Source organism: Papaver somniferum, chromosome 9 (assembly GCF_003573695.1).
Source record: "Papaver somniferum cultivar HN1 chromosome 9, ASM357369v1, whole genome shotgun sequence".
Classification (NCBI taxonomy): Eukaryota; Viridiplantae; Streptophyta; class Magnoliopsida; order Ranunculales; family Papaveraceae; genus Papaver; species Papaver somniferum.
The window spans coordinates 74,532,024-74,547,013 of NC_039366.1; the positions used below are offsets into that span (position 1 = coordinate 74,532,024).

A 14,990-nucleotide genomic window follows, 5' to 3' on the forward strand; every position below is an offset into this window, starting at 1 on the left:
TTACTCCAAAGAGCGTGCAAACGCTCCTTTATTCATTAAACGTTTCATAAACGAGCAAAATTCTTTCATATCATGATCAATTATTCCACCTAACCAGAAGCCTAAACCTATTCAAAAACAACAATTACAAATGCTCACTCAGAGCAAACCATCCAGCAATGGCTAATCCATGTAAACAACCCTATTAAGTTTCTTCTGGAAACTTTTGGTTTTCGTCTTCAACTCCTGTACCGCCTTCTCAACCCTGGCCGGCTCCAAAGCAAGCATCTTCTCCTTCTCCAGCAAAGCAGTAGTCAGAGAAATCGCGTCAGCCGCCTCCGCCGCCTTATGAATCTTGATTATCTCAAGACGATGACGAAGCTATCCTACATTAAACCGCAAGGTCTCGCAGTTCGAAATAATCTCATCCCACCTATGCAATTCCTGATTTTTGACATCTCGCAGACGCATCTGGTCCATCTCCTCAATGATCGGAAGCAACCCTGCAATTGTAGTCAGGATGGTTGGTAGAAAACCTTTCCATACTCCGGTCGTAGCAATGTGCCCATATCTTTTCCAGATCTTGGTATAAAGGGGCGTGTGACACTTGGGAATGACGAATCCACTGACTACCTCATTGTCTGGGGAAGTATTGGTTAAAGGAGCTTCAAACAAAAGTCCAACTGTTGGATATTCACGAGCATGAACCCTATCTTCAACCTCCACGGATTCTGCAGAGTCTTCACCAACTCGGTTGCTGCTGCCTTCAACCTCAACCACGGTCAAAGACTTTCCATTTCTCCTCCTTCTAGCATCAACGACGATACGAACGTTCGCCTACAACGAAATGGAGAAATGCTTAATTTTATCAAAATTGAACGTGATGAAGCTTCGAAAGGTGTAAGATTACTTACAGACGATCCAGCCTCAGCATGAGCCGACCTGTACTGGGCAGGAGCTCTAACAGTTCGCTTGGGCCTCGAATTATGAGAAGAAGGATTCTTCTGATTATCCTGCAACAAATCGTTTTCTTATGATCAACAATCTCGATCAGATAGAGAAAAAAAGGGTATACAACTTACTGAGATGGACGCTTCTATTTCACACTTCGACTGAGGATCATCTTGAAAAGAAATACTACTGCCCGATATAGCGATAATAAGGTATGATGATCATAATTTCTTTGCACGATGAAACTGACTCAGGATTGGAAGAAATATTCACGTAGGTGATAGACTCAAAGTATTGAAGATATATATTAGACACGGTGGATGTTTATCTTCTGCGGACAGTCAATTCAGTTAGGGATTCACGGAAACCCTAAGTTTCAAACAAGATCAATACTGAAGACGCGGAGGGAAGTAACGCACTGGGGACTGACAATGACATAGTCAGAGAATAGCCACGCGGCTTCGTACACGTCATGTGTCTCTTAATCGTGTTCTGGTACTTCTCACAAGACGGAAATCATCAAAGATCATGATGGATTTAGGCGCATGGACATTGGTCCATTTCATTCGATCAGAAGGAATCAACATTAATAGAAATGTTTATTATTCAGAAGAAAACCCTAACTCTAAGTCATTCAAGTAACCAACGATATGTCTACCACGAAGGCTAAAGAACGTTCAAATGTTTAAGAAAGAAAAGAGAATGGAAGTAAATCTACTCATCAGACTCATCTGAATTGTCAGAGTCGTCATCGCTGTCCTTCTTGTCATCCGAGTTATCAGATTTGTCATCAATGTCTTCCTCTTCATCGGAATCAGCGCCAGGACCGTCGATGAAGTCTGGATGAGCATCAGGATCATCATCCGAGTCCGAGTCTTCTTCTGTTTCAGCTTCAGCTTCAATTTGCTTCATGCTCTTCCGAAACTCTCTTTTACATCGGCCAGGCTTGATCTTGCGCTCTGTAAACACCCACGCAGTTTCCTCTTCAGAACCATCAGCATCAGAGTCAAAGGGTACCCCATCGACAAATCGACGTCTCTCCTCAGCCGCTTGTACTCGGCGCCGGGTTCGATCCCTTCTGCGCTGACGATTCTCTGCTTCGTCATCTCCAGCCTTTCTCTTCATAAGTTCAACATAAGTGACCCTTTGATCAATAAAGGGTATGATAGGATTCTCTCCATCATCATGAGTTGTCTTAGCTTTCGATTTGGCTACAGAAGCTTTGGAATCCTCATCAGAAGAGCTGGAGGAAGAAGAGGAGTAATAATAATCGCAATCGTTGCCGCTGGAAGTTGACATTTTCTGAAACCAGGAGCATAAAATTATCAACGTGCAAGTAAATCCATCTGCAAAAATGGTAATTCTTAACTCTTACCTTTTACGATTCCACTAACAGTAGTGATAGTAATACAAGAGTTAACACCTCAAAATCGTTCGTTCCTTCGAAACTACAAAAGACGAACGAAACTCAGATTTTTCATAAAATCATAAACATTTCCACTGCGTGAAGATTTACCATGGAATTATGAAAACTAAAACATTATTTTATCATAAATAATTATTTACTTTGAATATTACTCAAAATCAAACCGGGTTTTGAAAATATATGAACAATAACTCACGTTTTTACTTTTGTGAGTGATAACTCATGCAAAGAAAATAATCTTTTTTCCGTGAAAGCATGTCACGGTTTTGTATGCAAATATATTTTTCATGGACAGACCATAATCTTATATAAAAAAAAAACTCTTTTCCTTCGTATCGTCATCCATCTTTAAATCGAAGGTTTATTTCAATTTTGTGAAAGCTCACACATTATAGGATAAAGTTTTGATTTACATGAAATCTCATAAACAAAATTTTATCACCGGACACAAGTCCACATATAATTTTTTTTTTCCTTCGTACTATCGTCATTCTTTAAAACGAGGGTTTATTTCGATTTTTTGTGAAAATTCACTCCTTTTACGATAAAACCTTGGTTCACATGAAAGCTCATAAACTAAGTTTTATCACTGGACCTAGGTCTATACATAAAAAATCTCTCCTAAATCAGGGATTATTATTAGTTTTCAAAATTAACGATCAAATGAACACACGTTTTCAAAAAAAAAGGGTTTTTCGACAAAAAATCCTACTCACTACATGCACATGTGTATATAACTCAAACATGATCAATTCATGAAACTCATAACATCAGCAAAAAAAAAAAAGTTTACCTGGTCGGCGTCGGCCGGAAACTGGCCGGACGGTGGCGGTCAGTGCTCCGGCGACCGGCGTGAAAATTTTCTCCTCCTGTTGCTGGCGTGAAGGTGGTGGAGAGGTGATGAGGGTGCTGGTCGTGGAAAATATAAAAATAAAGAAAGGGATTAATTCCCTTTTATATCAAATTTTATTTCCCAAAACCTAATTCCACAAGGATTTCCTTATTGGGCCCGACCCACGAATCCTAAACGACCAAGGTCCCGTCATCCAAATCAGCGGTTCAACACCAATTTATGCTCATCAAACGATGCTCTATCATGCCACTGGGATCCTCATTCAAGTCATGGTTTGCTCGTACTATCGAAATCTGGTAACGTCTTAACTTACGACTAAGTTCAATTACTTGTACTGTTTATGACCGGAAAATCACCATTCAATGCTGACTGAGGAACACGGCTTTCCTCACTAATCAGGGGACTTAATGTGGATGGTGTATTTTTAACAAAGGATAAAATCATAAACCCATAATTATACGAACTTCTGATCCAGCAATCAGACGCGAGTATTGAGACACGGGTCTCTCATAGAATCCTCTGACTGAGAATACTTTCTCTCTGAGTACATGCAGATATGTAGTCTCTCGGATGGACAGTGACATATCTCATGAATACTGAACACTTCAGTAATTATTTCTATATAGAATCACGAGATTGACGGCTCCTAGACAGCTTGCTCTGCTAGTATAGAGCGATAACGTCTTCAGGATACAAACAACAGTTTTCCCTAACTATAGAAAGGATATGAAGCTCCAACAAGCTCATGTCAGAATAACTAATGCTCCTAGACAGCTTGCTCTTCTAGTATAGAGCCATAAGTTAATTATTCCTAAATTTTTGGATTCATCCACTGAATTTCCGAAAATATTCAAATATTTTCGCAATATTTCGTTACTTCAATCTATGGTTCTTCCCAATAAAATTCCATGGGTTAGTAATTAATATTCAACGCACGGGTGTCTGAGCTACCTCCGAGTAAGCCCCGACTCAAATTGTGTAAGTGTACTCAACGATGATGCATTAACAATCACCGCACGAACGAGTATTTCAAAATACGGCGAAACGATGAACCTATGCAAAATAGGAAGGAAAATAATAAATAATTAAATATTGACCAAGGTGCTGAGGGATTAGGCTCACCGGCCGGCCATCCGTGCCGTGGCCAATCCCACGCCAATTTTATATTTTATCATATTTTTTGTTATTTTCCTTGATCTTATGAAAATCCTTTCATTTGAACAAATATCCTTCGTTTTGAGGAAACTCCTCAGTTTCATGGTGTTTCCTTCGCACCAAGGAAATAATATAAAATTGGGAAAAACATTGTGGGGACGTGTTATTGGCCAACCGTCCATGCCTTGATCCCGGCCGGCCCCACACCTCATGGTTCCTCATTATTTTATTATTATTTTCCTAATCTCATGAAAACTCCTTAATCTCATTGTATTTTCATAAATCCATGAAAAATATAATATAAAATTAGGGAAACCTGTGGGACCGGGACCAAGCCGGCCGGCCATGCCCTAGCCGGTCCCACACGTCCCTTTATTTTATTATTATTATTTTAATGTTTCCTTGATCCCATGAAATTCCTTGATTTCATGGTATTTCTCTCAAATTATGAAAATTCCTTCAAATCATGGAAAAAATACATAAAATTAGGGAAAACGCACGGGACCGGGCCCCAGCCGGCCGGCCATGCCTCAACCGGTCCCACACGCCCTTATTTTATTATTTTTTAATATTATTTGCTTCCTTGATCCCATGGAATCTCTTTCACTTCAAGGAAACCCTTAATTTCAACAAATTCCTTTATTTCATGATATTTTCATAAATTCATGAAAAAATAATATAAAATTAGGAAAAGCACCACGGGACCGTGGTCACTGGCCGGCCGGCCATGCCTTGGCCTCAACAGTCCCACGCTTCAACATTCCTTCATTTTATAATTATTTTCCTTCATCTCATGAAGTTTCCTCAGTTTCAGCAAAACCCTGATTTTGTCATATTTTCTCGAATGGTTGCTCAAACGCACGCCAGAAAATATCAAAATTCTCAGGAATGAGACACAGACGTGTTGGCAACGTGAGCATGTTACCTTGACCGACCAAGGTTGGCTCTTTGGCTGGTAAGAAGCCGGTCCCACGTATTTTCACGATTTGACCTAATTTGCGCAATTGCACGTATTAGGTCCAAAACTCTTCCAAATAATTTTGGAATTTCATGGAGTGATCGTCAGTCAATCCCGTGATGACCCAGGGCCGGTTTCATGACCCCTTGGTCGGTCCCTCACCTCTTCAGAATTAATTAGGTTTTATCACCTAAGGCTCAGACGAGCATTTTTCGAATAAATGATTAAACCAACATTTAATCATTCTTTCATCAACAAATCACCAACTCTTCAAGAGACCTTGGTATTTGCTCACATGAGCATATGAGCGTTACGTGGTCGATCCATGATCCCATGTAGCCGATCCTTCCTTCATTCCATGGTTGATTTTGAAATAAACCATCAATTGGTCATCAATTGATAAAATTAGGGTTTCTGAGTCCAAGGATCATAATTCCAGATTCGAACACTAATAATTGTACGATGATCTCATGATCAATATTCTTATTAATTATTCTCGGTTCAACTACCAGTATTCTAATTAATATTTTATTTTGGTCACGCTACCAATAATTCATCAGACGAGCAACACTTGCTCAGATAAGCAATATTTGCTCAAATCAAGAAATATTGGTTCAACTATCAATATTCAACAATCCATCGAATGAGCAATACTTGCTCGCCTCAACTATCAACGTGAGAATTATACCTCTGTTTCAACAGACACGTTCAATTCATGAGTTCCAAAACATTTTGCAAAATCATGTTCAACTCAGCAAATACATGGACTCATCGTCCCATAAAGTCATGAAGTCAACAACTGACTAATTAACCACGAGACGTCAATCGTGTCAAATGGGGGGATATTAACTAGGGTTTTGGTCTGGCGGTCTACGACACGTGTGTTCATACACACGATGGAATGTGAGCAAGTCGTGCAATCAGTTGAAGGAGTTAACAAAGTAGTGGATGGAAAATCAACCAAGTCTCCGCACGATGAGCAACTGGTTTCAAAAACGATTTCCATTTCCCCACTCTTTGATTCCATCAACTGTCACACTTCATCGGATCATGGTGTCTACAATTCCAGCAATATAAATAAGTCTCTGAAATCATGATTTAATATACAACGATCTCACGTCTCACAGACAACACGAGATCAACACCTCATCAATTGAGAAATTACTCTCAACTGAGCAACTTCAATTTCAATCATCAGAACTTATCTTATTCAGAATACACAACACACCCACAATCTTTGATTACCATTGATTCCACACATTTCTCAGCTTCCCTCCTACAGATCAACCCATCCTCTCTTGTGAACGAATTTACTCTGGAACGACCATTGTCTTGGTTTTAGGTCGGAGTACTACAGATTGATCTCTCGAATTCAAAGCACTCCCTTCTTGCAGTGCGTCTTTGTGAGGTTGAACATTTCGCTCGGTTCAAGGAGTCTCCTCCGTACGGTCGTCTTCTCAATCCCGTAAAAACCAGCAAATCGTTTTGCCCCATCTACATTGGGTAAATGATTTGACATGCTCTGGTTTTGCCATGGAGAGGTCGATCGACCAAGGGAAGAGTTGGGCCAGCGGTGAACACGTTGGCACTTCTTTGGTTGCTCAAGATGCGATCCAAGCCGTTTAACTAGGCCGGCTAAGTTGGACGGTTATGATCGATCTGCGACAGTTGTTTATCGTCGCGACCCAAATTAGGGTTTTGATCACAACGTGTTTGCTCGAGTTTGGGCAATTGATCTAGCACTCTATAGGCTTGCCGCGGGCAAATCGATCGGGTAAGGTGAGAGTTGAGCCGCCAATGTGCATGTTGGCGCCTCTTTGATCATTCCAGGGAAGATCTCGGTCGTCCAACAAGGTTGGCAAAGTTGGAAGGTCATGATGTATTTAAGACCCTTTTTAACGGCCTTAGCTCGTTGGAGCTTCCTTTCAAATAGCGCGAACACCCATTTTAGGGTTAACGTTCGGAGCACTTGTGGCTGAGGCGAGTGGGATGTCATGTCCCAAGCCTAGGAGGAGGGTGCGCATATCATTTCGATGACGGTATTTAGCACAATTAGTATCATTGGTAGCCTTTAGTTGTAGTAGGAGTGTCTTCATCCTTTGTAATGAGTGGTTTAGATGTAAGCTTGTGGTGGAATCGTAGCCGTTAGATCTAGGGTGGTTTCATTGTCTCTAGCTTTATAATGGTACATAATCTATAAGAAAAGATCTATCTAAGATTAATGAAAAGGAATCAGATCGTTTCAATCGATCAAACCGTGTTCGCTGAACCGCTTGATCAGTGAGGATCTTGACGTTACTAGTATCTCTATCCTATTCTTGTTGTGAATCTCATCTAGGTTCATTACAATTGGTATCAGAGCCAGGTTATTCTGTGCGTACTCTGCAATGGTGGATACTTGCTCAATTGGAGGTGATTAGGCTTGTAGAGAAGCGATTATCTTATCTGCGGTTGGAGAAATCAAAGGTGGTGTTGGATATAAACTTACCAGATCGACAACAGGCTCTTCGTCAAATGGATAGTTAAATTTTTATCACTGAAAACCAGTTGGACTCACTCAACAAATCTTTTGCATCAACTCAGCTTCAACCATTTGAAGAACCTGTAGTTGAAAAAGCTGAGATTATTGAGGAGATTGTCAACCAATAAGATGATTGTTAGTTGATTCCTTCTTATTCCATTGAAGCAGAAAAGGGAGAAGAAGATGAGTTCGAGTTCGAGTTGATTATTCCTTCTTATTTCTTTGAGGAACAAGACGATTCTGTAGATCTAGAATTGATTCCTTCTTTTTTCTTCAAAGAACAAGACGAATCAGTCAATCTTAACCCACAGAAGGGAAAACCCATTCCCCATTTCAGTCATTCAGTTTGTATTAGGGGTTCTCTCGCTGAAATTGGTTTCGCTAAACTGTTAGGGTTCTGCAACAACCATAACCAACACACAATGGGGGGTAGTTGTGAGAATCTTGAACTCTCGAAGGAGCTGATATTAAGTAACAACAAGCTAAATGGTAAGAATTGTTCTCCACTTCTATCTGATTATAGTAGATTGTTATTTGATCGTGGAAAGGGATTTGAAGTTATGAAAGGTTTTTCTGATTTTGTTGGTAAATATAATATTTATCCCATTACAAGTATTTCTAGTTCCTTGGTCTGTGTGTGTTCGATTCTAAGGAATAATTACGATGGCAATTCAGTTCCTGAAATGGTTCACAAACTTGGATACCATGCTGATTTTCAATTTATGGATTCCTTTGCTCTTATGTGTATAAATGGAGCTGACATTGGTGGTGATGATAGGAAGTTGTCTGTTCAAATGTCTGACAGAAATATAATTTTGATACTTTTGTTGATATTGGTGTGTAAAATTAAGAAGGATCATTTCTTCAATAATGTTGAATCTCCGAAACTACTGGGTCAGGAATATTTTTCCCTTGCTTCTGACTATTTTCGAAGTCTATTTGATCGTGGTAAAGCAGTAGAAACGGGTAATCGGTGTTATTATTCTGATAAATATATTTCTAAATTCTACCTTAATTCTTATTTGGTTGTTCTTAATGGCTTGACATTCATGGATGCTTCCTGTAAAAAAATTAGTTTATGAGCTGATTGCGAAGCTTTATGAGATGATTGCGAAGATTGGGTACTGTTTCGATTTGCTATTAGGGTATTCAAATTTGTTCTTGCTGGTTATGAATGGTGGTGGTACTTGTTATGTTAGCCAGCTGTTTGATACAAGTCTTCAAGCAAGCAATGTTCTCTGGACCATTTTGATTCTTGAGGTGCCAAGACAAAGTGAGGCTGGCAATGCACACCAACGATCTCATCAATTTCTGGGAGATTTTAGATTCTGTTGTGATAGGATATTTACTTCTAGTTCATCCATACTTCATGCGGGTTCAATATCACTGGCTTACTACAATGAAAAATTATTTCATGAACTTATTACTAAGCATGGGTTCGCATCAGATTCTCAGTTTTGTGCTTCAATTCTTTTAGTGTTGGTTAAACCAGGTGATACTGGTACTAGCAGGGGGCAACTTGTTCAAATAGGGGAGAGAAATAGAATTTGGAAACTCTTGTTGGTCTGAGTGTGGAACTTGAAGGAGGGGGGTGCTTGTTTTTACCTACTACATACAAGGGATGATTTTCCACCAATTAAGCTATCAATTCAAGTGATTAAATTCTTGGACTCGGCTAATAATTCTATGGAGTTTCTCTACCATTCTTTTATGCAGCTTTTCTCATTATTTAGCAGTGGGTTCAGCATTTTAAGAAGGGAGTTTTCTGTGCGTTAATTATTGCCTGCACCTAATATTTCTAGTAGTTGTATGATGCCAGCGGGTATTATAATGGGAACTCAGATCTTAGTCTTGGTATTTCAGATTTTTAAAATGTTGTTATAGCTTGCTGCTGCAGGTAGACTTTTCAGTATGGGAACTGGTACTATATGGCTAGTCGTCGAGTTACCTGGAGCACCTGGCTATTTGAGCAGTTGTCGTGTGTTTGATAGAGGGAAACCCAAGAATGGTGGAATTGGCACAACTAGATTTTTTAAGAAAGATTTATTTCTTATTCAATTGTGGGTTCCTGTGATGGCACCTGTATTGTTTACTATCAAGCTCCAGCAAAAACTTAAGTGCCTAGTACAGGGTCTCTCACATCAGTGTTGCACTTCACCAAAAGCCAAAGGTGGTGGTCATCAAGTAGTACCAGCAGACATAATGATTCTTCCTACCTCATGGGTTACAACCACATGTTTGGTTCTTATTAAACTTTTTGAAGTTTAAGAAGTGGAAAATTTACGTTCTGTGGTTGTGTACACGCTCAAGACTGCTGCTGCCAGAGGTACTTCTCGTAGTAATGGATTGGGAGTTGAAGGAGTTAATGGTATCGTTAGGGGATTCTTTAGCCTTGGGGCTACATGTTTACTTATGGTCATTCAAATTCTTAATGTATGGGAGTGGCTCGATTACTTGAGGTGGAAATTCAAAATATTTTCACATGTATTATGGAATTTGGAGAGCGTCAGCTGGAGTTATGTCATTCAGCTTGTAGAACTGGTGGACCAAGAGTGGAGACTAACCAAGCTCCGGAAAAATATCAAGTGCCAGTTACATGTTGTACCAGCTCAGCATTGTAACCAAGCATTTTCCAAAGGGAATGTTCACGCTTTAACTGGAGTACATATAAATGTAAGTATTGTATCACTCTTGCAGATACTGGGTGTTGAGGTCATGGTAAAGTCGGTGGATAGTCAGGGACTTACGGACATGTCAGGTGGCTTAACATCAGTGAGGAGCTACTTTTCTAGTTGGCCTTATTTTTCATATGGTACACCTAAAGAATTCAACCAAGCTACATTTGCTATTCTATTGAAATTGTTCTCGGGGGACACGTTTGTGGCTTTGCATATTTCAGTTGGTGTGGTCAGGATCCAGAGTGCAATTTTTGAGCAGCTCACATGCTTTCGATGTTGCAGTCATTTTTTGGTTTTCTTACTTCGACACAATTGGCGTTTTAAAGGAGTGTTATGCTTCAAAAGAAAAGTGGAAATGACAAATACTTCCATACAGACTGTTGGCGTGGTTTTGGATGATTATTTTGAACTACAACGATACACCCGGGCCCACTCCTCTCACAAACGTACATCTACAACTAAGAGCACTACCAACAGTAGAGATGGGCAGCCTAAGGTAGGAGGGAGGACATGTCTGCGACTACAACCATATATGCAATTTCCATTGCAGCCTAGGCAGAGCCATCAACTTGCACTCATGAGAGTCAGTTGCGGCATTGGATCAATAGCTACGTCAGACGGCTACTGGGCGAAACATCTCCTGTACTTCAAGATGCAATCTTGAAGGACTCTTCAACATACTTACGTGTTTTCGTATCGTTCATCTTGGAGGACAAGGATGTTCTGAAGGGGATGGTATTTGTCATGTCCCAAGCCTAGGAGGGTGCGCATATCATTTCGATGACAGTATTTAGTACAATTAGTATCGTTGTTAGCCTTTAGTTGTAGTAGGAGTGTCTTTATCCTTTATAATGAGTGGTTTAGATGTAAGCTTGTGGTAGCATCGTAGCCGTTAGATCTAAGGTGGTTTTATTGTTTCTAGCTTTATAATGGTACAAAGTCTGTAAGAGAAGATCTATTTAAGATTAATGAAAAAGAATCAGATCGTTTCAATCGATCAAACCGTGTTTGCTGAACCGGGAGGCTTGATCCATGAGGATCTTGACGTTACTACTATCTCTATCCTATTCTTGTTGTGAATCTCATCTAGGTTCATTACATGGGACTCGATCGACTAGGGTGCTAGTGGGCCCGCCGGTGGTCACCACGGTGATTGCCTAGTTCTACCAAAAGTAAGCTATGCTTGTTAAATCGTGCGGCCAATTCGTGCGGCTGTGATTATTTTTTGAGACTGATATGAACAGTCCAGATTCTCCTTTAAGGAATAAATATGTGTTTGATCATGCTAACTTTAATTAAAAAGTGTGTGAACGCGTTGATCTCTTTGTCAGAAAGATGTAGCATGTATGAGTATTTTTGTGCAGATCCCAATACTAGTACTTCGGGAGATTCATGCTACTATGCTGAGAGTGAGCATTGATCGTCATGTCATGTCAGTATCGAGAGTTCGGCTGGGAACATAGCATGGAAAAATATCAGGCGAGTTCATTAGTTAATAATGCTGGCGTAAAATAGAATTCACAGAATATTTGGGATTGCTACTATGCGCACCATTCTGAATGAATTTCATATATGTATACTGAGTTGTTCAATACATGTGTAAGTAAAGAGGTTTGAGCACTCGTCACTTTCAAATGGCCTTTATCCCTTTGCAGGATCACAGCGCTAAATATAAGGTTTTACGGTTTTGACCATGAACTAAAAACCACCATCAACACTTCCCTTTTTCTTAATATTTTTATTTTAGGGTTTCCTATTTCAATGATTTACTATTTCGTTTAAAACCCTAGGTTTCCATGGAGACTCTTTTGATATAAGAACCCCTCGACTTGCATTGTCGAAGTGTAACCTCATAGCTGCCGATTTTGAAAGATAATTTTTTTAAAATAAGTTATGCATTTTTTCGGACTTAATTAGAAAAAAAATAATTTCCCATTGATTTTAAGAAGACTAAATGCCCAATCAAACTAAACTTCTTAAAGATTACATTGCTATCCCATTCTGATCCCCATGGTAGTTATGGACTTCCACTGCGACTCCCAGATAATAAGAATCAAACATATCCATGGCCACCTGATTTGAAATAGGTTCTAAACTAGGAAAATCTGTAGTTACGGAGAGCTTCTCCGGCTTAGAATGCTTAGCTTGAAATAACGACGACCAAAAACTACACCATATGTATCTCTCCTTACCACTTGGCACATAAAAAAATTTATTTCCTAAAGTCCTTAGAAGAATCATAAGTAGAGATCCGTAGATAATCACCATGCAAATTAGATACAATTTTTTAAAACCACAACTTGATTAAATCTGCAAGACCACTTATATGGAGAAGAAGCAAGAGAGGAAACCACCTCCTAAAATGGAAAATACAGTTGTTGGATCCTTTAAATCTGTCAAAGACTTCTAAAAATCTTAACTTTCCTTTGGTAAGCCAAGTAAACTCAAAAGGTTTAGAAGCCAACATGATGGTTGAAGAAAACTTCATGATGAAAAAAATAAACCAAAATAGAACTCTATTAATCAATAAATTTCTTTCCTAGGGGAAATGATCAAAGATCCATCTTTGAGTGGTGGATAAGTTAGCAACTCTTAAAACGACTAGGACACATAAGTGCCAGGGGTTGAATTTCCTGGTTGTTTGAGTCTCTTTATTTATAGATTTTCAAGACTAGGGTTGTTTAGAATTCAAGCTAAGATAACTTGAGATTCAAGCAAAGACTTCCTATGTTTAGATAAATCTCTTGTTAGGAGTTCATGTAAGCATGTGAGAAGTTTATTTTTAAATCACATATAAGAATATACACTATGGTCCAGAGTAAACAACTAGGACACATAAGTGTCACGGGTTGAATTTCCTGGTTGTTTGAGTCTCTTTATTTATATATTTTCAAGACTAGGATTTCTTAGAATTCAAGCTAAGATAACTTGAGATTCAAGCAAAGACTTCCTATGTTTAGATAAAACTCTTGTTAGAATTTTATCTTTAAATCATACATAAGAATATACACTATGGCCCAGAGTAACGAAACATTATGCAGTGATAGTTCTTGGAAAATAAGCCTTGTGAACTAATAAGATGTAACACCCGCATTTTTCGCATGGTGCATGCTCAAAGATGCGTCATTGTCCTGAGATGCGACTTTTTCCATAGTCATCAGAATGTTAAAACGATTAGGAGGATGAGTTCAAGAGAGGAAGAAGATGAAAAAAAAATCTCCATGAGAGAAAACTCTTGAGGTCTTAATGGTGCAATATATATTAGTCATTTTGCAACTTCTTTTCTGCCATGTGAAAAGACGAGGATACACAAATAAACCACAATCTTTTAAATATCAACGTATAAGTCCGATACCAAGTGCGATCGTCTACGGAAAAAGTCAAGACATTACGATAACTATCGTATTTACTTTGTGTGATCGTCTATAGATATGAAATCAAGACAATACGACAACAAAGTGATCACTTGATAATAGGTACAGTGTTAAACCGAAACTATACATGATCAATATCAAGTGACTAGGATTAATGTATATGTGTAATTTACTTAATTATAATAACAACTATAATGCGGAAATAAATTAAATGACACAACAATATTTTGTTAACAAGGAAACCACAAATGTAGAAAAACCCCAGGACCTAGTCCAGTTTTGAATACTCTCAGAATTAAGCCGCTATACAAAATTTAATACCAACTTCGTACAGTTAAAACCAAGTAGACTACCCCTAGACACTTAGTTTCCTCAGTATCCCTGCACCATTGACTTCTAGAGTCATGCACGTGAATAACAAGTCATTTTGGATCGTATTCCAAACATCAAAGGAAGAATCTGTTTGGTAACCACTCTAATCAATCTTTGTCATAAAGATATGTATGACTTGTTGACAAAGGCTCTTCCGTTTAAACTAATAAACTCCTTTGTATGTTTAGATCAACCTAAACTTTGATTACCGAAATAATCAATATTTAGATTCACAATTAATCAATATAAAGCGGTGCCGATCTTACACAACTAGACAATCAAGTCTATCAAAGCTAAACACGATTCTAGTTGGATCCCAGCCGATCAAGGTTTGTAAGAAACTCTTCTCCGTATTCAAATCTTCTATTATCTTCAATAACCTGCACAACACAACTTTAATCCTCTTGTGATCAATCAAACACAGAACGAAGTCTGTTAACAATGGATTATCACAAGATGTCTATAAATCCGAAAATTGTTCTAAAGATCCCGTTAATACTTTGATCTAGTTTGGGTGATCCTTATATCAGAAGACAAGGTTCTCAAGAATAAACAAACTAGGTGCAATCAAATTTTCAACAACCGTTAGTCAATCAAATCAATAATCGAAAACTAAAATAACAATGCAATTATCTAGTTTCCTACCAACGGTACTCGTAGAGCTTTTTGATCCCATAGAAGTCTTTAAACGATCCGTCGTAAAAGATTTCACCTAATTAGGGT

The 14,990-nt window shown here is 38.7% G+C and overlaps 1 protein-coding gene across 1 annotated transcript; it reads right to left on the reverse strand.

Moving 5' to 3' along the window:
* Nucleotides 1-1,644: 1,644 nt before the first annotated feature.
* LOC113312163 (ribosomal L1 domain-containing protein CG13096-like) lies at nt 1,645-2,229 on the reverse strand. The gene has a single exon (XM_026560917.1). The coding sequence runs from the start codon at nt 2,227-2,229 to the stop codon at nt 1,645-1,647; it is 585 nt and encodes a 194-aa protein (XP_026416702.1).
* Nucleotides 2,230-14,990: the final 12,761 nt, after the last annotated feature.

What these genes read in the sequence shown, in the direction of transcription:
- LOC113312163 (XM_026560917.1), bottom strand. Translation starts at nt 2,229, where the DNA reads ATGTCAACTTCCAGCGGCAACGATTGCGATTATTATTACTCCTCTTCT.